The sequence below is a fragment of the Gavialis gangeticus genome, unplaced genomic scaffold, assembly GCF_001723915.1.
Source record: "Gavialis gangeticus isolate Ggan-Ray unplaced genomic scaffold, GavGan_comp1, whole genome shotgun sequence".
In the NCBI taxonomy this organism is placed as follows: domain Eukaryota; kingdom Metazoa; phylum Chordata; order Crocodylia; family Gavialidae; genus Gavialis; species Gavialis gangeticus.
Genome location: NW_017729034.1, coordinates 33334505 through 33358064, shown reverse-complemented (window position 1 = coordinate 33358064; position 23560 = coordinate 33334505). Strand labels below are relative to the sequence as shown.

Sequence of the window (23560 nt, the reverse complement as noted above, 5' to 3'; positions counted from 1 at the left end):
AGGTAATAGACCTTTAAAAAAGGGATGGGGTTATTTTGTTGTATATTTAGAGGGTAGAAGCTTTGTTGTTAGTTTCTCATGAAAGGGGAGAAATGTAGGTACCATAGCAATGAGAGAGGGCTTGTGTTGGTTAACGTCTTACTTAGTTCTCTCACTGTCTAAAAGAGTATAGAGTGTCCCAAATGGATTCCCCCAACCAAAAACCAGAGAAGAACTTTCCAACTGAAAATGAGATTTTTCTGGGTCTTTAACCCAACTTCTGTTCTGTGGTTTCAATCACTTCCTTTCTCTCCCCTGCTGCTGTCCACGTCCCCCTTTCTCTCTGCCATGGATAACTACTTAACATGGTGGTATATATGCTATAGTTGCTGAAAACATTTTCTAGAAGAGCGGTGGAAGTGGTCCAGTGGCAAAATTTAAGTGAACAATCCATGTATCTACTGTGTCTGTAAGGAAGTCTTCCTAATCCACCACCAGGATAGTCTTTGAGAAATCCAGCTTTGAGATAGATAGGTGATTAAAGTGTTTCTCATCTTGTGTGACACACTTTGTTTTTCATTATTTTGATTTATTGCTAGTTAGTTGAAGCTGTTGATACCATTAATATAAATTATAAAAATACTGTGTTGTTTTGATTTATAAATCAAGCCAATTTATTCAGGTGCAGCTTTAAGGAAAACAACTTTTTCAGCAAATAAGTTAATAACTTCAGCTAAAGTGAATAAACTGCATGGCTATAACCTGGTTGTAAGGGGGCCTGTACATATGTCAGCCTGTACATTAAATAGTGCATGTGGTGGGGGCAGGGGCGTTTACTACCATAAGAGAGATGGTTAAACTGCTGTAGCTTCAACAGTTGGGGTACAGAAATATAAGCCTCTAGGGCACGTCAAAAGACAGTTTAAATGCGCTATCCCTCCCCACACACACACTCCCCTCTTCTTTTGTACATCCTCCACTCTTACAGAAAAAAAATGTACCCTCCATAGATTTGTGTACCTGATCTCAAACTCTTATACCAGTACCAGAAACTCTTTCCAGCCCACATATTATATATTGTACTTTATCAGATTCTAATACTTCCCAGAGTCATCACCCCTCATAAAAGGCATCTCATCCCTGAGGGATAGCTCTCCCACGCGCTCCCATAAAAGGAGAAAAATAACCCAATTCATTTGAGTTGCTTACTATTAAAGCTGAAATACCCATCTGATCAAATGGGAAGGCAGTTTTCTATACACACCCTAAACTGTACTCAGCCAAACTTCCTAACCCCAGGAAAGTCTGTCTTAACTTTTCTCCATAGCCCTGTTCCAGCCTATGATTCCAGAAATCATAAAAGCCTTTTTTCCCCCTCTACTTTATTATATAACAAAGACAAGTCCCAGAACCAGCTTTTGTCAAGGACAACTGGTTTGAAATTTACCTAGCAGTAACTTATCTTCTATAAAATGCTACTCCGGATCAAAGAGATACTGCTCTGCTACAAATGTATAGCAAATGGATCCTTTTTAGCAGCATAAACTTGTTTACATTATCTTTTGGAAAGAATCCTAGACATTTGTTAACTGTTTTTAGCTAGCAGAAGCAGGCTGTGACCTTTGTACTTCCTATTTCATTCCCTTGTTTTGATTATCCTTACTTGTAATGTCTTGTCTAAAATTAGATTAGGCTGTTTCATATAAGAATCATGCTTTCCTATTTGTACTGTAAGCATCTGACACTTGTGTAGGAACTCTAGTAATAATTTACACCCCCTGCTAACTTTAATGTACATTATTTGCCAATAATACATATTTTACAGGGACAGTAAGAATATTAAATGATTGGAGATTTAATTAGAGTTAATGAATTATATTCCTCTAATACGGGTTTGTAGAACTTCATCATCTTTGGCTTTGAACTGTGTGTGTTGATCTCTTCCAGGTGCAAGTGGTTTACATCTCACAAAGCATGAAAATTTTCATGGTGGCTTAGATGCAATATCAGTTGGAGACGGATTGTTTACAATATTAACCACACTTAGTAAAAAGGCCACAACAGTACAGGTGATGCTTCAGCCGATTCTTACCTACATGGCCTGTGGGTACATGGGGAGACAGGTAAATTCTCTTATGTCTACTTTGTAATTTTAAGAGTAGTTTTTTTAGGCTAATATTTTAGACCAGCCATGCTCAACCTTTTTGTCCCTTGGGGTGGATGGGCAATGCCAGGTCCATCCATGGATTGGATCTGGCCAGTGGGATGCATTCGCAGCATGGGGCCAGTATGGTGGGGGCCTGACCTGGCTATAGAGGGGGTACATAGGCCAGTGCTGATTTGGCTGCCCTGGGGGACAGGGAGCAGCCCAGCCCTGATCTGGATGTGCAGGCGGGGAGAGTTGATTGTGAGGGGAGGGATATAGAGCAGCCCTAATGGGAGCAGGGGGAGGGCAGAGGTGGGAAGCAGCCTGGTCCTGATCCTGATATTGGGAGGGACGGACAAGGGTTAGCCCCAGTATAGATTTGGGGGGGGGCAGAGAGCAGCCTGCCACAATCTGGATGCACAGGGGGCAGGGAGCAGTCCTGCCTGGTCCAGATGTGTATGCATGGTAGTGGGAGGCGGGTGTTGCCTGGCCCCAATCTGGGCATCCTGGGTTGAGTGGAGTGCGGGTGGTCAGGGGTGGGAGCAGCCTGGCCAGTTCTGGACAGGCTGGTGGTAGGCCTGGCCCTGATACTGTTGTTCTGCAGCACTGAGCCTGTGGGGCTGGGTCCAGCCCAGTGGAGATTCTACTACTTCCCTGCCACCAGATTTCCCAGCCCATGGGGATCCCTGTGAGCTGGAAGGCATAGCTCCAGAGGCCAGATTTGGCCCGCCAGCCAGAGGTTGAGCACCTCCGCTTTCGGCCATTTGAAATATGGAAATATTTAATCATTTTATGCTCATGAAAATTAAGTCAGTTTGTTTATATAGTTGTTACAGATATACATACCATGTTAACAATATTTAGTCTCAGTAAAATTATCTCCAACTGACTTCACTGCTTTAAGTACCAAATAAGAGACGGAATTACTTTTGCTGGTAACTGCTTGTAGCACTGATAAAACTGTTTCAGACCTTGCTTTCTCCTTCTTGACTTCCTCTGTAGCCCTTAATGCAGTGGAGGAGTTGCATGACCCTAGATGCTTCTAACCATTGAGGAAATCTGCACGTTTTTCTAGTTCAACATTGTCATAGACACTGTGGGGCTGTCTGTTTTGTCTGTAGCAATCCTGAGACCACTGCTGAGAAACGAGGCTTTCCCACTCTGATTATACTACATGTCAAAAAATACCACATGGTCAGTTTCTGGAGAGTGCCCAGGGATGTTCTCAGGGTTGGAGTCTCAGGCATTCTCCAGAGAATGGGGCTGGGCGTGGGTTTTTTGGGGGTTTATTTCTCAGCATGTGGAACAAGTGGGCAGGGTTTGTTTCTTGGCAGTAATCTCTGGATCACTGTGGATACCCTGTGAAACCTACCCATTTCAATTCTTTACAGTGTCTTGACTCATATTATGAGTTATCAGAAGCCTGTCCTTTTCCCTAGTTGGGGATCAGCATAGGTCGTCTTTGATTGTCAGATGTTAATTTAGTAGGATTGGAATTTGTTTTCAAATGATTGGATGCTTGCCAATCCAGCAGTTGCTGGGGTCAGTGAAACCCAAACTTTTATTCCATTTCTGTAATTTTTTTCCTCGTTATTATAAGCTGTCCTCCAGCCTTTGTTGGGAACAGCAGCATATGAGAAATGTAAAATGCTCCACCTCAGGACGAGCAACCCCCAACACACCTACAGTTTTGGTGGCACCAAACTGACTAGCACCACAAATAAAAGGGACCTGGGGGTAATAATAGACTGCAGTATGAATACAAGCCAGCAGTGCAATACTGTAGCCAGTAGGGCAAATAATACTCTGGCATGCATCAATCAGTGCATCTGCATCTCCAGCAAAGCCAAGGAGGTGATTCTTCCGCTCTACTCAGCACTGGTGAGACCGCAGCTGGAGCACTGCATCCAGTTCTGGGCGCTGCACTTTAACAAGGACGTGGACAAGCTTGAGAGAGTCCAAAGAAGAGCCACCCACATGATCAGAGTCTTACATGGCAAGCCATACAAGGAAAGGCGAAGGGATCTGGGACTCTTCAGTCTGAAGAAAAGAAGGCTGAGAGGGGACCTGGTAGCAGCTTACTGCTACTCTAGGGGAGTACATCACGGGCTTGGTGAGCAACTGTTCACCAGGGCACCCGAGGGGAAAACCAGGAGTAATGGTCACAAACTCCTGAAAGATTGATTCAGGCTCAACATTAGGAAAAACTTCTTCACAATCAGGGTGTCCAGACTGTGGAATAAGCTCCCTCTAGAGGTGGTAGCCCCAGTTATCCTTCCTGCTTGGTGCGGGGGGCCATACCGGATGATCTTCTGAGGTCCCTTACGGCCTTACAATCTATTAATCTGTGAATCTGGTAATATAAATCTAATAAATAGTGGATGGAGTCATGCAGACACTGACACCAGAAAGTTTTGAGGTACATCCATATATAATTTTTCTGCCTAAGCAGCAGGAACTGCAGTCTAGAGTAACTGGGTTCTTAAGATATACTTGAGGGTATTATTAATAGTTCTCCACAATAGTGTGTATGGAACACACACCAGTTTGATAGCTTGCCTGTGTGAGCTTCCCATCTACCAAAGTCAAGGCTGAGTCCTATCTAGCTGCTTCAGGAGCACCACAATAGTACAACGTTTCCTATTTGCTGATCCTGAGCCCTCTGATTCTTCATGTCCCTAGGGTGATCCTGTCATTGCCATCTTCCTGACCTTACTTACAGTATTTCATTCTGAGTCAAGCATGTCTATCTGCGACCAGATACAGGAGATGTCCTTTGGAATTAGGTCCCTCTTAGTGAGACAACCTTCAGCGTTTCATCCTTCTCCCGTCTTCCCTATCTAATGGACTTTCATTTAACTTTGAGGGTTCCACCTACTATCCTTCAGAGAAGGGCCACTTAATGTGTCCAGATATTCTTGATTTCTCTCCCACCCCCCCAATTTCTGTTCCAGCATTAAATATCAATATCAGCCTCTTGAAGGCTCAGATTAAGTGTAATATTTGAATAAAGTGCCAGTCCTTAAATGTTGACCTTTTATTTGTCCTCAGATTCTTGTCCTCTTCCTCAAAGCTTTTAGTGTTCAGTTTTGAGAATCCTCATGCTCAGTTTTGGAAGCAGATTCTCCACCAGATGCACTGTAAAATACAGACAGGCAGACATACAATTTTTCTTGGGTTTCCAAGTAATTTACCATCTCAACAAAATAGTTACTTTACATTGTGTAGACAAGTGTACACATGGACAGAAATTGTTAGAACAGGGTTATGAAGTCCTCAGTATGTGTTGGAGTTACTTTCACCTGCATGGTTGCATTTAAGGCAGAAATCCTCTAGGTTGGTCATGCATTTTTTGGTTGCAGCTGGGTGGACACAACAGTCTGTGGTACCTTTTAGAATACTTCAATCCTTACTAGATTGATTTGTGTGATAGTTCTGGTAGTGTAGTCATGTTTGTACTTAAGCGCTCTGGTACCTGTTGATTATATAAATTCTGTTTGAAGTTTAATTGTGCACAACAATTTATTACTTGTTCTGTATTTTTTTAGGGTTCTCTTGCTACTTGCCAATTATCTGAGCCGCTGCTATGGTTCATTTTGAGAGTGTTAGATACCAGTGAAGCACTGAAAGCATTCCATGATATGGGTAAGTGTATTTTTTGCTCATTGCAGCATCTTGTAGAAAAATGTTAAGTCATGATAAATATTTAATAAAATAACACTCAATCTGCCTGTAAGATCAAATATAGGTAGGCCAAGTAAGCAAGCTTCTTTGGGCAGATGCGATATCTTTTATTAAACCAACAGAGTAATTGGAAAAAAGTTCTTTTCAAGTTTTTTCAAGCTTTTGGGCACAAGCATCCTTCCTCCGGCATAGGGCATCTCTTGTTCTGAGTTCTCCAGTGATCTGGTAGGCCAAGTGTGCCTTTGCTTTCTTATTAAACAGTTTCTTTTAGTTCTTCTTGTATCTTATTTTGCTTTACATAGGAGGTGTTCAGCTTATTTGCAACAATATGGTAACCAGCACAAGAGCAATTGTCAACACAGCAAGGAGCATGGTTTCAACTATTATGAAATTTCTTGATTCTGGACCTAGCAAAGCCACAGATAACAGTTTGAAAGCAAGAGCGCTTGCTTCTGAGCCTGATAATGCAGAGGGAATTCACAATTTTGCACCACTGGGTATGTTGTATTTATATATGTCTTTAGATAGCATGAGCTTGCACTGAGAAGTATACAATAAAATATCAATGAAGCAGTGCATTCCCTGACCCTATCCCAAGGTTTCATTGGTTCAGTAACTTAATATTCAAATCAAATGATATTTGTGTTTCCTAGCTTCGCTCAGAAAGTAGCTAGTCCTGGGTCTGAGCACACATAGTGTAGGGCCACTGTTATTGAAGAAATTCTGATTTTTTTTAAATTAAAATGTAACTTATTAAAATGAATTGCTAGTATTATGGAATTGAAGTGTCATCTATTCACCCTCCAACTTGATTAACAGGACTGGAAGAAACTAGTACAGTATGGATATGTAATTGTAAAAAATAAGCTTGGTGTTTAGGTGACATGGAGAGTATACTCACGGGTCTTCTGATCCAGCATTCCAGTAATTACTTAAAGAATAAGGGGTCTCCCTTGTTTAAGTATAAATAGTGTGTAAATAGCAAGGGCCTTATTTTAGCCATATCATTTATGCTCAGGATCACCTTCTCGTCTGTCACAAGATACCTATTTCTAATGGTCTCCGTAGTTTTTTGGGAGTTGTATTTTTCTTGATATTCCATGAGCCCTTCCCAAGCTATTCTTAAATCAGACTGAGCTAGGAAAGAAATGGTTACTAGTCTTTAGTGTTTAATGGAAGGTAGGCCATAGCAAACAGTTGTCCCCCTTCCTCCCTCCCTCCCTTCCCCCCTCCTTTTTTCTTTTCTTTAAATGAGATTACAGATGTGGTTGATTAACAGCAACTGGACAGATTAACGTGGTAAGATTTTAAGAGGTCATTGCACATGGTATCAGAAGCTTCTGTTGAGGTAGTGCCATACCAAAAAAAAGCCAAAGGAAGTCTTGTTTGTAGAAAAAGGGGACTTCCAAGCAAAAGTGGGACTGATCTTCTACTGACAATGTACAGTTGCCTCAACACATCTTTCACTTTTTGTACCTTCTTCTGAAGTGCCAGTGATGGTACCTCCCCATTTTAGGAAAACAGTATGTCAAAGCAAGTAGTCAGGAGAAGGTCTTTGGCTTCTCTTCTATTTCTGGTCATGTTGCTCTGCTGCACAATTAGAAGAATGTTCTTAGTTTTGAAGTAGTCATCACGTGCAAGTGAATTGCAACATGCCAGCAAGCCAGGACCAGAAAGTACTTACCTAAGTTCAAGACCAATTATGTAGGGATCTCAATATTGGTCCTTGTTAACTTTCCAAAAGGCCTGGACGACAACCCTGACCAACCTGTCCTTGTGCCCTCAGTTTGAGAGAGTATGTGGGAGCTGTTTTGAGATGCATGGGATCCCACTAAGAATTTGCGAGAGAGGGAAGGAGCAGGCATTAACCTTTTGGATTAGTTTGTAAAGCAACTTTTAGTCGTGCATACGGGCATTTAATGCGTGGGAAGTCTAAAAACTGTACTTATATAGGAGGTGTATCCCTTTTGTAAAAATGTGGATGCTAGAGCTCTTAAGAAGGATTCAGCACAGGGTTTCTGCCATTCCCAGTAGGTGGCGGACATGGTATCTAACTAGAGCAAAGGTGTGAGGGGAGAGACAGGTGGGGAAAAGAGGCTGAGGAAGCTTAGCTTCATTTTTTTAATGGAGCTTAGCTCCAAGTGTGAGCCACTTCTGACTTGGAGCCATGCAGCCACTGCCATGGCTTTTCCCTGCCACCCAGGTGAAGTCCCTGCTGCTGAAATGCTTCAGAAACCCTCCAGCTCTGGGCCAGATCCTGCCCAGAGGGTGTAGATTGCCAACCCTTGAACGAAACCATTGGTTGTGGTCCTTCTAAATGGACTCCCCACACAACTATTGCATTAACTCTGGCTTAGACTTTGTGTTGCATGAAAAATTGCATCTTTGACTTACATAAACGTTTTTTCATATTTGTGTGTAACACTTTAATTGAAAGAACGAAAGCTTTTTGGTAACTTCCAAAAGTAGTTATTGATAGGGGGAGCATAGTCTAAATTGCAACAGATAGATAAGAGAATAACGATAACTTTTCATTGGTAACCTGAATAATGGTATTCTGAATGGATTACAATTAATATGGAAATTGTTGTTCTAAGGTTCTATCACCTCAAGCAGTCCTACTGCCCAACCTGCTGAAGTACTATTGCAGGCCACTCCTCCACACAGAAGAGCTCGATCTGCTGCATGGTCTTACATCTTTTTACCTGAGGAAGCCTGGTGTGACCTCACAATTCATCTTCCTGCTGCAGTGCTGCTAAAAGAGATACACATCCAACCGCATCTTGCATCCCTTGCAAGTGAGTTTATTTAGTAACATTTGTTCTGAACCGAAACACAGAAGGAATACTACTTTTTGGAATAGAAGCCTTTCCTTAATTAACTGAAAATTAAAGGCTTTAAGAATACCAAATGCTAATAAATCCAGCAGTTCACTAATTCTGCTTTCCTTGCCTAAGAATCAAGTGCTACAGTGTTTCCTAATTCTTTTAATTTTTGCAAAAAAATTGCCAAAAATTTTCTCAACAACCATCCTACCATGTTGTGTGGTTTATATAGTTAGACAGTTGAAACAAATTATTATTATTGAAGAAGTAACAATGTTTAGGTGTCTTTGCCTGAATTTAGTTGGGTCAGCAGAAGCCTCTTTGCAGGTAAACTATCAAAGCTGCATTTTTAATAATGTAGTTAATTTTTGTTCTATGTGCAAGGAAAGAGCCAAAAAAAAGTACACTACGAAAAATGCACAGTAGGATTGTTATTGGCAAAGTATACCAGTATTACTGGTATAGTTGTATGTCAATACAGGTCTGATGTAAACCAGTTCCGAGCAGGTAGCATCCTCAATTGGTTTGAAATGAAATACATAAATTTACATTTTGGGCAAGATCAAAGCTTGCAATTAATGCGACTGCTTCTGGTTATACATTATAACAGGTCAAACACATCAGACAGATTTGTAGTATTCCTTATAAAGTTAAGTTACCTATAGAAGATTTTGGGCAAGGTGTCTGTTTAGTTGATAAAACATCAGTTTTTTTGTCAGTTAAACTGGGTACTCAAACTAATATGGTATTTTTTTAAATATTTAATTTTTTACTTTAGCTTGCCCTTCATCAGTGTCTGTTGAAATAAGTGCAGATGGGGTGAATATGTTACCTTTGTCAACTCCTGTTATCACAAGTGGTCTCACATACATAAAAATCCAGCTTGTAAAAGCTGAAGTGGCCTCAGCTGTTTGCCTTCGACTCCATCGTCCACGAGATGCTAGTACATTAGGTCTCTCCCAAATTAAATTGTTGGGTCTCACAGCCTTTGGAAACACCTCATCTGCAACAGTCAACAATCCATTTCTTCCTTCTGAAGATCAGGTGTCTAAAACAAGGTATGTGTTTTTTGTATCATTAATCATTGCAAGTTATTAGATGAGTTGCTGGTATTTTTCACCTGTTTTATGAAGCTTTTTGCCTGTAAGGCAGCAGTTTCAGCAATTAATTTAATTTACCAAGATTGTCAGCAACAGCTTCACATAGTCAATTTCAGCCTTACAGGTGTGCATTTTAACTTGTCTTGGGAAAATGGTAAACCCCAAACAAGACTTGTATTTAGGAAAAAAAAAAAAAGCCAAGCCTCTCTCCCTTGTAACATGGCTAATCTCTGTATTTTAAGAAAAAAGAATATTCTATCGAGTTACAAAGGGTAGAAAAATGTTGTTTCTGAATGCTGCATGTCTCATGTCAGACGTTTTCCAAGTGGTCAGTGGCAGCCTAACTCTGTTCCCGCGAAAGCCAGTGAGAGTTCTGTTGTTATTAGTAGGAGCAGAGGTAACCCAGCAAAGCATCTTCTGAAAATCCTCCTTGTATTCACATTTTCACTAAATAAAGATTCAAGGTATGTGTTACTGATGAGGTATTGTTGCCTTCAGATTAAATGATTCATTCATTTGAGAAAATGTAGGATTACCTGATGAAGCACCAATTTTGCTGAAAGCAAAGGGGAAGGAAAAAACCTTGGGAGGGCTGCCTTCAAATAATACATCACTCTTTCCAGTAAGCCAGCATTCCATGATCTTTTTAGGCTGTGGGCTGCAATAACCCAGTTTGGATCAGAAGTAGGAAAGCTGGTGCTAGGACCCAGCTGCCACCACCACTTTTCCTTGCAGCACTCCCACTTCTCCCAAAAGATTCACATGTCTGGGTTGGATTAAATGGCTCCACAGGGTGTTGGTTGCCAGCTGCTGTACTAAGCAATGAGTTAAGCAAGTCTGGACCTACTCATTAATTGTCAGATTTTTTCCTCATCCCAGTGTTAGTTTTGCTACAAAGTATATATATCCTTTCATATGTATCTGTTCTTTCTTTGAATCTTAAAACAGCTGGTACAGTTAAAGAGCATAATGAAACAATTCTGTAAGGGGTTTACCTTTAAAAAACGAGGGGAAAATATGGGAATGTGATTACTGACTGATCAATATTTAAAAATAATTCTATGACTGAAATAGTTGCACTTGAATTGGAATCACAGTAAACGTGTCCTGTTTCATATGTTAATTTGAAGCCTGCCCCTCAGTACTTATCCCCTCTTCTACTGAGAAAAAAGATACTACAATTTAGGTTCTACTTACCATGGAGCAACCGATACAGTAAAGTCCCACCTGGCTTTACCCCATTAACTGGTATGCCTGTACCTGTAATGTTATCCAGTTTGAGACCTTTAAGCTGTATTGATTTCCTAATCGTGGTACCATATATGAGGTATGCAAGTTTATTGTTAACTTGCAACACATCTCATTTGGCAATGTCTGAATTCGGAGCCAAACTTTAACCAAAATTTTGGCATTTACTTATGAAAACCTTTGCCTGTGCATTACAGCTTTCAAATACTAATAATGTGGCAAAATCAAAAGATTTTTTTTATTTGCTGTATGGATGCTGCTTCTGTTCAAAGACATGCCTTCCAAATTGCATTTCAGAACTCTACCTCCTTCAGTCAAACTGCATTAAGAAAATGATGAGTATTAAAATACGATCTTAAATGATTGCATACGATTTCTCGAACATAGTTTCTCACTATTTCACTCAGATTATTGCTACAGTGCTCATTTTAATACCATTTTATTTTTACTAACTTTTTGTAGTGCTTTCTAGCTATAAATGTCTTTATTTGACTGATAACATGGAGATTGTAATTAAGATGCAGTAGCAAGTTTTCTTTTCCTGTCTTTATTTCAGTATTGGATGGTTAAGACTATTGCATCACTGTCTCACTCACATCAGCGATTTAGAAGGAATGATGGCCAGTGCTGCAGCACCCACTGCCAATCTGTTGCAAACATGTGCTGCCTTACTGATGTCACCATACTGTGGGATGCACTCTCCAAACATAGAGGCTGTGCTAGTAAAAATTGGACTTCAGTCCACTAGAATAGGCCTAAAACTGATTGATATTCTTCTAAGAAACTGTTCAGCATCAGGGAGTGATCCTGCAGGTGAGAGTGTTGGATCTGTTGGGTTGTTTGTTTGTTTGTTTGTTTGTTTGTTTTTAAATCATTGTTTTAATTTACAATTTCTTTAGTAGTTCATATCAGTGTGGATGGCTACAGACTGTCACCAAATGAAGCAGATTAGCTGTACTGGGATGTATTCTGGCATAGTTGTTCTGCTTCATAGGATAAAACAGACCTCTCCCATTCTCTACAAGTTGGGCCTCTGTCATTCCTGGAAGCCACCAGGGTCCAGTCCTGCAAGACAGCTCTTGCAGAGATGCTTGTTCCAGAGAATCTAATTTTGGGTACACATCTACAAGTAGGAAACATAGGTTCCCCTCATTTTCAGAAGCGTGCCTTGAGTAGGCACAGTGGGGCACAGCAGCCCAATACACACTCCAGGGGCATGCAGGATTAGGTCCCCAATGCCCTGGGATCACTGCCTGGGCAGCTGGAGAGTGCAGGCTGCCTGTGTTCTCCTGCCATACAGTACACAGATGTGCCCACAAATTGTGGACATCTGATGTGACTAGGGACCTGGGTGTCTGTTTTCTTGGCCTTTGTGCCACCATAAAAACGATTATGGCAGTACAAAGACAGCATCTGTTTTCAGCTTAAGTTGTTGATTGAAATTTACAAAATTGTGGTTTGTTTCTGAATTTGAAAGTCACTTTACCACAATTTTTCATAATGCTGTTCAACAGTAAGGTTGTTTGTATGTCTTAACGGTGCACTTCTTTACTTCAAAAATAAATGTATTTTTAAATTTTAGCCCTTTCTTTAAATTCCTTAACTTTAAAGGCAGAGATATCTGACTGTTAACCATTATAGACATATAAGATTCATGAAAAATTATAGTAAAGTGCAACTTGAAAAAATTAGAATCAAGCCATGGTTTTGTAAATTTCAATATATGATGCTCCATTTCTGAATAGCAGAGTGATGTCTACTATTTAGTCGTACACTAATAAAATAGTGCAAGCAAGTGTAAACAAGTATAAACAGACCAAGATAAATGAAATAATATGGTCAGGTTAAACATCTGTATTGGCATATAATTAGGTATGCATGTTTGAAATTATTCAAAATGTAAGAATTGCTGGAAAAACTGTTAGGATGGCATTAATGTGGAGGGTATGTATTGTGATTTATGTACAGGCATGGTTGACTTGTCAGATAGCTTTGCCTTTTAAATTTAGGAGATTTTAAAGGAGAAGCTAAATTAAAAAAAACCCCAGCTAAATATTTTGAAGTGCACAATTAAGACATCCCAACAATTTTTAACTTTTTCTCTGTAGAAATACAAAAATACAGTGTAATAACTACCTAATGATATACATGTGTGTAGAATGCCTTAGCAACTGACTTTTTCTTTTTGAAGAGTAAGGTTTTTTATCTTTTTGCCCATGTCGCTTTGAGACCAATGTTAGGTTTGTTTCGGTGGCTACACCTGGATATTTCCGTGTCTTAAACAGGTTTTGAAGGGCTTTTTTACATTTACCCTCTCCATGAATTTGACTTTGTAATACTTGATGTGTGCAACATCCTCACAATAGCTTTTTTTTTCCTTTTAAGTTATTTATACCTTTTCCTCACATTAATTCTAAATAAGAAAGACAGGTTACCAAATGGTATTTCCAATTAATTGAATTTACCTAAAAACAACTTGAAATCATTTAATCCTTAAATAAAATTAAGGAGGTCCTTTTGTACTGTTTATTACTAAAAGTGTCAGCTGAGGCTAGTGTCTGGATTTTTTTTCACCATTAAGTAATTGCCCAGTTTTGAAATGATTGTTGTGCCCTAATGTGCTAAATAGGACATAAGTCACAACATGTTTGTGAGCATGGCTGCCCCCTTTCTTTGTTCCTGTTAGAAACATAGCTTTGCTTCATCAGTTAAGGTGGTATCCCTGTAGTGAGAGGAAGTGAAGAGTGATGCAAGGAGGGAGATGAACAGTATGGAACATTTTTTGCTAAGTGTAACTTGTGGCCTCCATCTCACTGAAAATAATGGGAGGTAAACATCTTATCGCCTACTCTGGATATCTTCAAAAAACATCTGGATGCTCACCTTGCTGGGGTCATGTGACCCCAGCAGTCTTTCCTGCCCAAGTGGATGGACCTAATGTTCTTGAGAGGTCCTTTCCAGCCCCTAACATCTATGAATCTATTTAGTCTGCAGAAGAGAAGACTGAAGGGGGATTTGATAGCAACCTTTAACTACTTAAAGTGTAATTCCAAAGAGGATGGAGCTAGACTGTTCTCAGTGGTGGCAGATGACGGAACAAGGAGGAATTGTTTCAAGTTGCAGCAAGGGAAGTTTAGGTTGGATATTAGGAAAAACCTTCTCACGAGGACAGTGGTGAAGCACTGGAACAGGTTACACAGAGAGGTCATTGAATCTCCAACCTTGGAGATTTTTAAAGCCTGGCTCAACAACACCCTGGCTGGGATGAAATAGTTGGGGATGGTCCTACTTTGAGTAGGGTGTTAGAGTAGATGACCTCTTGAGGTCCCTTTCAGCCATAATTTTCTATGATTCTGTGATCTTCAAAATAGAAGCCTTGGGTTTTGTTTTACTGAGCACAATGTGATACCACAGTCATGTTGGAAGAGGACACAATTTCATGGACTTTTATGAAGGACATTATTCTTCAGCAGCTAACCAAAAGGAAACTCTGTGAAGGATAGTAGCAAAAATAATTCTTTAAATTCGTATCTGGTATATGCACAGAACATTTTAAAGAGCTTCAACTATACAGGGGTGTAGGTTGTAGCCGTGTTGGTCTAAGGACATAGGCTGACAAGGTTCTTTGGGTAAATCTGATATCTTTTATTAGACCAACTCAGATAGTTGAAAAAATTATTCTTAGCAAGCTTTCGGACACAAACGCCCTTGGTCTTTGTTTAAATGTACAGGAAGTTTGAAAATTCACTGAGTAGTCTTCCTGGTTTGGGGGAGGGCATGTAACAGATTTAATCCTTGCTTTATTTAACTGCAAAACTATTTGCTATTAATACTGAATCATGATCCTTGCCTCCATGGTAATTATTTCTCATGTAGACTTTTTTTAAGCAAAACTATAAATGAGTGTTTACTGTTTACTTCTTTCCTCTGTTATATGCCTCAAGATTTGAATAGCCCTTTACTTTTTGGAAGATTAAATGGCCTGTCATCTGACTCTACAATAGACATTCTGTATCAGCTTGGAACAACCCAGGATCCAGGGACAAAAGATAGGTAAAATAATTTGAATTGTTAATCTATTAAAATACTAAGTAATGCATGGTTTCATCTTGTTGTGCCAAACTGAAGTATGTTTAGATCCAGTTGTCTGAAGTGTCTTGTAAGTATAGTAACATAAGGAATCCTTAGCTTTTAATCCTACCTAGTTTTGTATTCTTTACAAAGAATGCAGCACCCTTTTATTCCTCTACTTCCATAAGCAGAAATTTATAGGTGTCCAAGCAATTGTTCCTTCATATTGGTCAGGATCTATTCTTTACTCCAGTTGCTTCCTCTGTACTCTGAAACAGCACTGGCATTTGAACAGGTTAAGGTGGTTTTAAAAAAATGTTCCAAGTTGTATTTTGTTAATTATCTGGATCTTGGGAAAAGTATAAGACTTGTAGGTCATTTTCAGTATCATTTTCAAGGAATAGATGAGCATAATTATTGTTTTGGGACAGCAGGTTAATTTCTTTATGCAAGTTAGTATGGTTATTTGTCTTTTTTCTGTTATAATATACAATGTTACTCTTGCCTTTTAGAATTCAGGCCTTGCTGAAGTGGGTCAGTGATTCTGCAAGGGTTGCAGCCATGAAAAAAAGTGGTCGAATCAGCTACATCTGTCCAAACAGCTCAACAAGAGAGTATGGTCTTCTGATGCCATCTCCTTCCCATTTGCACTGTGTAGCTGCAATTTTGTGGCATAGCTATGAACTCCTTGTGGAATATGACTTACCAGCAATGCTGGATAGAGATCTCTTTGAGTAAGTAGTGCAAGCAAAATTTTCGTCATATGCATTCTATAAATAGATTTTTTTTTGATACATCATGACTTTCTTTTTGTTCTTTTCCTAGGGCGTTAGTAGTGAAATACTAACTTCTCTTGCACTTAATATTCTGACTCCTGAACAGTTTACTTTGTTGGAGTGAATCCCCCTGGGGACTATAAATAAATAAACCTAGAATGTCATTGATTATAATCGCTTCAAATGGCTTATGACATAAGGATATAAATATATTCATATTTGATATCTAGCAGTCATGAAATGTCCAATTAAACTGTTCATGTATGTATGTGTAAATAAGTGTTTACAATTCAACATTTGTTTTCATTGTTTTGGCTGTAGTCTGATACACAAAGCAATGCAGAGGTATTCTATAGCAGCTGGAATATAATAAACCTCCACTCTTATATTTTCAAAGGAAATAGGTTTGTGTATTTTACCACGAAAACTTTCATTTGTGGTATTTAGTTACTAATTATTTTTTTAACCTTGATCCTGAATTTAAAAATAGACAAGTTAGAAGATGTCCTTTCATTTGATAAACTAAGTAATCAGCTGGAGTTCAGCACACTTATGTTTTAAACAAATGATTCCAGCTGCTGATTGTTTTTTTTAATCACAGCAAAAATAGCTGTCTTTCATGGTTATTTTCAAAATTTGAAACATTATTCAGATGTTCAGTGTGTGAAAAAACAAAAGATATATATTTTATAATGTTTGGTATCCATTGCAAGATTGAGTGCACACAAGTGTAAAGAAGACATGATAGTTTTGAGAAGTGGGAGAAGGCCAGGCTGTTAGAAAGTTTTCCGGTTGAGAAACATATATTTAATAACTGTGTCTCTTTTGCAGAAATTTATAGTAATCTGGTCAAACCGAAATATTTTAATTACTCTTATATAGACAGACAGTTGGGAAGATAGATGTCAGGTTTTCTGACATGCACAAACCCAGGGTGTTGGAATTGCATCTGGGAAGCAGCATTTGTTAAAAACAGACCATTTTCACACTTCCTAAGGACCCCGCTACACATACAGGTAAAGGCATGATGGGTTCTAATGTGTGATCCATAAAATCGCACCTTGTGCCATGCCACACGTGCGTAGCAGGAAGTATGATTGCATGGACTGCACATTGGATCCTGTCACACCTTGTAGCTGGTGCAAGGGAGCCAAAGACCAGTCTCCTCCTGCACTGGGTAAGGCATGATTAATTGGTTAATCACACCTGAAGTCTAACATGTAGATAGGGCCTAAGTTGCATTCTTAATTATATAGTACTAAAACAGTAGGAAGTGTGGTTTTGGGGATTTGGTTTAAATTATAGTGGGCAATAGTCAGACAAAGGTTGGCTAGCATCTCTAGCTATTCAGGATAAAAATATATATTTCCTTTAATTCTTAAATGGCACGCAACTTTGGGTGATGCATACTGCATTATTGCTTTTAGTAAGGGAAAGGATGTAAAGCAGAAAGAACTTCTCTTAGTTCCTGTAACTAAGCATGTTTTCCTTTCTTTCATTTCAGTGATTTCTTTAAGTGATCTCAAAACACTTAAGAGAAAGTTTTTGGTTTTTTGCTAGTTGGCCCATTATTTTGGCCCATTATTTTATCCCAGTGTAATAATCAAGTGATTATGACAGAGCAGCATTTATGGCCAAGTACTATAGGTCCTGGATTGGTTAAACCATCTGGATGCTGATCATCACCTCAGTCTTACGTACTGGGTGAGCAGTCTTACCTAGGCTCTACATTAGCTTCTGCTCTGTCTTGATTTAGCTGTGGTGGCGGATTCTGGTAATGGAGGCACAGCATATGCTTGCAAGTGGCTGCTTTCTACTAACATAAACAATCGCCAAACAATAGAAGCTAGAAACTATGGTTTCTTTTCCTTCCCCTCTTCCTTTTCCCCCCACTCCCCAAGTCCTAAGGAGCATAAATGTGCTAAAACACTTTATAGTGCAGACCAGGTTTGAAAACTACAAGTTCCCCCAGAGTTCTTCAGGGCTCTTCCCCTCTACTTCCTGTCCTCTTAATTTCAGAAAGGTATTTGAGAGGCTTTTGTGGCTTTTCCATTCTTTTCCATTCATAATGGGGAGAGAGATTTGTGTAGAACATACTTAGTTCCATACCTGTATTCAAAGGTGAATAGAGCAAGCCCCTCTATTTGTAAAGGTGCCCTGGAAGTGCAGTTGCTTGCAGATTATGCTCCTTTGTTCACCTTGGGAGAGCTACTCAGGATTAAAAATGAGATCTGGAGGAAACCAGACTTCTCTAGGGTTAAAAAAAAGTTCCAACAGATCAGTGTAGTTAAAATTAGGATGAAGGTTTTCTTTTATTACAGTTATAATCTTCAGAGGAAACTTTCTGACTTAATTAGTCCAGAAATGTATTGGAGCATAATCATTGAAGCATTGCCACTGGCAATCCCTTCATTTTGAATGCAAGCCTTGTTAAATGTCCTTCTGCTAATCCTTAGTTTCTAGGATGCTTATGAAGGTAGAAGCAGAAATTGTAGCCAGGCTGTGGAGCCAAAGAGCTGATTTATGATTCAATTTAGATGACACATTCTTTGGAGCAATTCCTTGTCCTGGTAACTTTTTTTTTACAAAAGATGATACACAAGACCACACTTTCTTCATAAGCCCAGATTTATGATAAATTTAGTCCTCCCTGAAATTTTATTTGCTTAAAAGTTGAAAGATATATGCTAGAAATGTTGGCCTTCCCCATTCAGGAAGGACTTTTGATAAAATCTGTGCTGTGTTTTATGAGGGATCATAGAATTGGGTGTCAGCATCCCTTTTTATCTGCATTTCTAGGAACTTTGGATTTCATGCTCAGAGATTGTTTGGCTTGAGCTTTAAGTTAATGGTAACTTTACTTTTTAATGTCATACTGCTCTTAGTTTTAACGCTATTGTGGAAACTGAGCATAGAAAGAGCTGGCCGTGATCCTGTGATTTAGGTTGCTTAAAACTCTGCCTATAAAATATGTTTGCCGTCTTTTTTGGGAACACCTCACATGCTTTCAGCAAATCTTTGAAAGGCAACAGGCAGAAAACCCTGTCAAAGAAGTGCTTTCTCTTTGTCCCTTGAAATTGTGTTCAGTTTTGGAAGAGAACCTTTGAAAAATGCCATTTTCCTTCAGTTATTTGTGTTGTCAGCGAATGTTGACAGCATGCTGATACAACTGTACATCTATCTTAGGTAATTATAGTCACCATCACTGTAGTATCTGCACTTCCCTTGTGGTGTGCTTATGAGGTACAAAAGTGCTATCGTTCCTTTTTTTTAACATATTGAAAATTGAGACAATGTTATTAAGAGTAATTTTTCTGTCACTGCAGTGGTAAGGTGGCAGTGTGTGGTTTTTTCCGTGCTACTTTTTACCTGTGACAGGTTGTAGCATGGAGTGGTTTATGGGATTCTGTGCACCCATGCTGCGTGATAGGAATGGATACTTTTAGTGAAATGGTTGTTTGGAAATGCAGGGAACTGGACTCTGGCTCAGGGGGCCTTCCAATCTTGTGCTGATTAAGGATATGTCTGCATGGCCTCTCTCAACCCCAGGACCACTGCCAGGAAAATAAGCCATCCTCTGCTCACTACCTTCAAGCATACTAGAGAACAGTAATCAGGCAGAACAGAGGGGTTGGAAATGGCCCCAAGCAGTTAACCATGGTAGTGTAAAACCCATTTAACCCAGAAAGCTATGGTTTTAAAGTATTTTATCTACTTCAAACTAATTAAAGTTATTTAATAGTACATTCTGAAGTACAAATGGAGTTTTCAAAAGTAGCTAAATAACATTGGGGTGTAAGTTCCACTATTTTCCTTTAGCTAAAGGCATAGGCATTTTTGAGTGGTTCTGAAGAATGCCTCTGTACATGTGTGTGTTTTAACTTCATACTGTGTGCTTGGTTGCTGTTCTTATCAGAAGAGAATTGAAAATGAGAACACATTAAGGTAACATTAAGTTGTTTGTCATTATGTTTAATTCTTTCTGTACTACAAAGTCTTCAGATGGAACTTTTAATAGAGCAAATTTTAAGCTGCTTTAGAACCTTTATAAAGTATTTTGTAATTAAGTTTTCTGAATTCTCAAAGTGACTTTCAAAGTTGGGTGAACTTACCATTGCTGCAGCTTGCCAACCTTAGACTCAGGCCATTTTGTTCAAGACTGCATGAAAAAAATTTGGACCCTATGGCCCCTTCTACATGTTACAGGTATTTAGCCAGTGACTCTGGATCCAAATAGCACAGGGGCCCAGCATCCCGCAGCTGTAGATACTGGGTGTGAGGGATCCAATTGGTTCCTGGCAGCCGGGGTGGTGGGGCACCCCCACACCTGGGAGCCCCTCAACTCAGGGAGCTCCGAGTTGCAGAACTTGCTTCTTGCCGGTGCAGGGGGAGCTTGGGTTTGGGCTCCCCCTGCACTGGGAATAAGGTGTGATGGGATCTAATGTGTGATTCCCACATTTGCATCTCTTGCAATGCATGTGTGGCATGACAGAAGGCATGATTGTGTGAATCGCATATTAGATCCCACTGCATCTTTACCTGCACATGTAGAATGGGCCTATTAGTTATAAACTGTGATAAATCTGATAGATTGCTAATGCCTTAAGTATGTTGCAGTATAATGAAACAAATCCAAATATAATGATGAAGAAGAACGTTTTAATGCAATGATGCAGCAATTTCAAGTAGGCAACCTGTTATAAAGAATGTTATAAAACCCACTGGATAATCTTATTGTTATCTTGCAATAATTTTATTGTTGTCTTGCAGTAATGTTAAATTAATATTTAATATTTGGATCACATTTTTATGAATGAATGCAAAAGTGAGTGGCAGATTACCTGTTTTGACATGGCGCTCTCTTTCCCTCCTCTAGGTCATTGTTTAACTGGTCCATGTCTCTTCCCTGCAACATGGTCTTGAAAAAAGCTGTTGACAGTTTGCTTTGCTCAATGTGCCACATACACCCAAATTATTTTTCCTTACTCATGGGCTGGATGGGTATTACCCCTCCCCCAGTGCAGTGTCAACATAGACTGTCCATGACTGATGACAGCAAAAAACAGGATCTTAGTTCATCTTTAACAGATGACTCTAAAAATGCACAAGCACCTCTTGCACTAACAGAATCTCACCTGGCTACCCTTGCTGCTTCATCTCAGTCTCCTGAAGCTATCAAGCAACTACTGGACTCAGGTTTGCCCTCTCTGCTTGTCAGAAGCCTTGCTAGTTTCTGCTTTAACCATACTTCCAGCTCTGACTGTACTGCTCAATCAACAGATATTACCCAGGAAAGACTCAGGAGGCATCATGTTCCACAGCACTTTAATAAAATGCCCATCACGGCAGACCTAGTTGCTCCTGTTCTCAGGTTTTTGACAGAGGTTGGCAATAGCCACATCATGAAGGATTGGTTGGGTGGTTCTGAAGTCAACCCACTGTGGACAGCACTTTTATTTCTGTTGTGCCATTCTGGTGCTACTTCTGGAGGACATAATGTGGCAGCACAACAGGCCAGTGCAAGATCTACTTTGCTTTCTTCAGCTGCAGCGACAAGATTGACCACTCAGCAAAGGACAGCAATTGAAAATGCAACTGTTGCATTCTTCTTGCAATGCATTTCCTGCCATCCTAATAACCAGAGGTTGATGGCACAGGTAAAAGTGCAGAATCGTAATGTATGGCCCTTTAAAAAAAAAAAAAAAAAAAAAAAAAAAAGGATAAATTTGGTATGTATAAGTATTTAAAAAATTAGCTTTTGTAGTTTTATTAAATTATTCACAGCTCATTTGGAACTTTGCTTCTGTAATAAATCACCGGCAGAGAAAGTTTCACAGTATAAAAATGTGAGCATGGTGGGCTTTCTGCTTGAAAAATAGATTAATTGCTGGGCTCGCCAGTATAACCATTCAGTGTGGCACATGGGCTTTATCTTTGTCACATTAAAGTGCAGGTTTAGTCAGGCACCTAAGAATAGTGTCTTTTTCTGTGTTTTGTTTCCAAATGAAATTGCTCAGTGTCAAGTGTCTCAATCTGAGCCTTGAAAAGCAAGTGCTTTCCTCTCTCACTATTGATTAAATCAGGTTTTTCCTGAGATGCCTGTGCCATCTGATTACTTTCATCATGCTTCATAGGCAAGAAAGCAGAATGTGGCCTTGTATCTGAAATTCAGTTAGTGTGTGAGGGGAGAAAATTCAGTTACTTCCATTTTAGGGTATGTCTACAAAGCACAGTTCAGCATTGTGCAGAGATACCCAGGTTAGTTCTAAACAAGCTAGCTAGGTACCAGAAGCAGCATAATTGCAGCAATGTGACACTCTGGCTCAGGGAATTAGGTCTGCAGAGAAGCCGGTCTCATTAGTCTCAGTACGGTGCTGTACCATAGTATGGTGGTTTAGGATCGGGGTACTACAAGTCCAACTGCCCACCCCTGGTGGATGGCCCCTCTGCAATGAGGTAAGTAAGCACAGTAATATATAATGTAGGTTTTGGGTGCCCCTCAATTCACAGTGTTTATTGTGATGAAAGGGGTGCCTCAAGTCCAGTGAGGTTGAGAACCACTGCTCTGGTACCTTAACTAGTTAATTTAGAGAGAGCTTGCATATCTCTGCTCAGCTCTCTCCATTGTGTTGTGTAGATTTATCTGTTGCTGCTGCTTCTGTAAAGCTAACAGAAGTAAAGCTGCTTTTTTTTGTCCCTACATTGAAATGGAATAAATACGTTATGGGACTATAAAGTGAGGTAGGAGAGGGGGCATTCATTACTATTTAAATTCCTGTATGGAGTAAAAAATAATTACTCATCAAATTCCTGATGCAAAAAGTTAATTACTTTGTTCCCTTTTTTTAAACATCTTTGATATTGGGAACCATGCATTAGGCTACTATTCTCTTCTACTTTTGACTATTATAAATTGACTACCATAAATTGAAAAATGAGCTTTAAACTCTGATTTGAAAGATAAGTGGAAGATAAATCCTAGTGACTGAGCTGTTCTGCCAATGGAGAGTAATAATTCATAACTGTATACATAGTAAAATTGTAATGATTTTATGTTATTTTGTATTCACAGGTTCTGTGTGAATTGTTCCAGTCATCCCCTCAACGAGGGAACCTCCCAACTTCTGGAAACATTTCAGGGTTTATTAGAAGGCTTTTTTTGCAATTGATGCTGGAGGATGAAAAAGTGACCTTGTTCCTTCAATCCCCCTGCCCAGTAGGTTTTTTTGTCCATCTCTGATATGAGCATCAATTAGTTTTAGTTGTACATTGTTTGTAAATACATTCCCATACTGGGATCTTCATCTTCTGAAAACAAAACTACAGCTTGCCTTCAGGATTGGAGGATTCAAACAATCTGCTCTTTAGGTAGCGAAGGGACAGGGGAGAAAGCTGTGCAAGTTTTTCCCCCTTTCATTCCCAGATTTTTAACTTGCTGTTTCACTGGTGTGGTAGGTTTAGTATTTAAATCTGCTTTTCATTTTAGATGCTACAGTGTGACTGCAGTCACAATGGAAGTTTCTGGCTAAAAAGGTAAAAAGAAGTTGTAAGAACAAAAGCATAATTGGTTTACCCATTAAAAAACAGTAAATTACAGACTTACCTAGAATGAAAGATTTGCTGGTATCATCAATAACCAAAGAGCTGAAGCTGTTGCTGGTGGAATCAGTTTTTATTGGAGGCAAGGCATTGGAGTTGTAAACTGTTTTTAGAGGCTTAATTTGCTAGAAT

The 23560-nt window shown here is 39.5% G+C and overlaps 1 protein-coding gene across 1 annotated transcript in view; it reads left to right on the top strand.

Moving 5' to 3' along the window:
• BIRC6 (baculoviral IAP repeat containing 6) overlaps positions 1 to 23560 on the top strand; it is a 414467-nt gene that overhangs the window by 194469 nt on the left and 196438 nt on the right. Inside the window, exons 48-57 of the mRNA XM_019526709.1 lie at positions 1927 to 2102; positions 5674 to 5770; positions 6112 to 6306; positions 8407 to 8607; positions 9413 to 9692; positions 11539 to 11795; positions 14927 to 15035; positions 15566 to 15787; positions 20706 to 21486; positions 22902 to 23045. Of these exons, the coding sequence (XP_019382254.1) occupies positions 1927 to 2102; positions 5674 to 5770; positions 6112 to 6306; positions 8407 to 8607; positions 9413 to 9692; positions 11539 to 11795; positions 14927 to 15035; positions 15566 to 15787; positions 20706 to 21486; positions 22902 to 23045 (2462 nt within the window). The remainder of the gene's footprint in view (positions 1 to 1926; positions 2103 to 5673; positions 5771 to 6111; positions 6307 to 8406; positions 8608 to 9412; positions 9693 to 11538; positions 11796 to 14926; positions 15036 to 15565; positions 15788 to 20705; positions 21487 to 22901; positions 23046 to 23560) is intronic.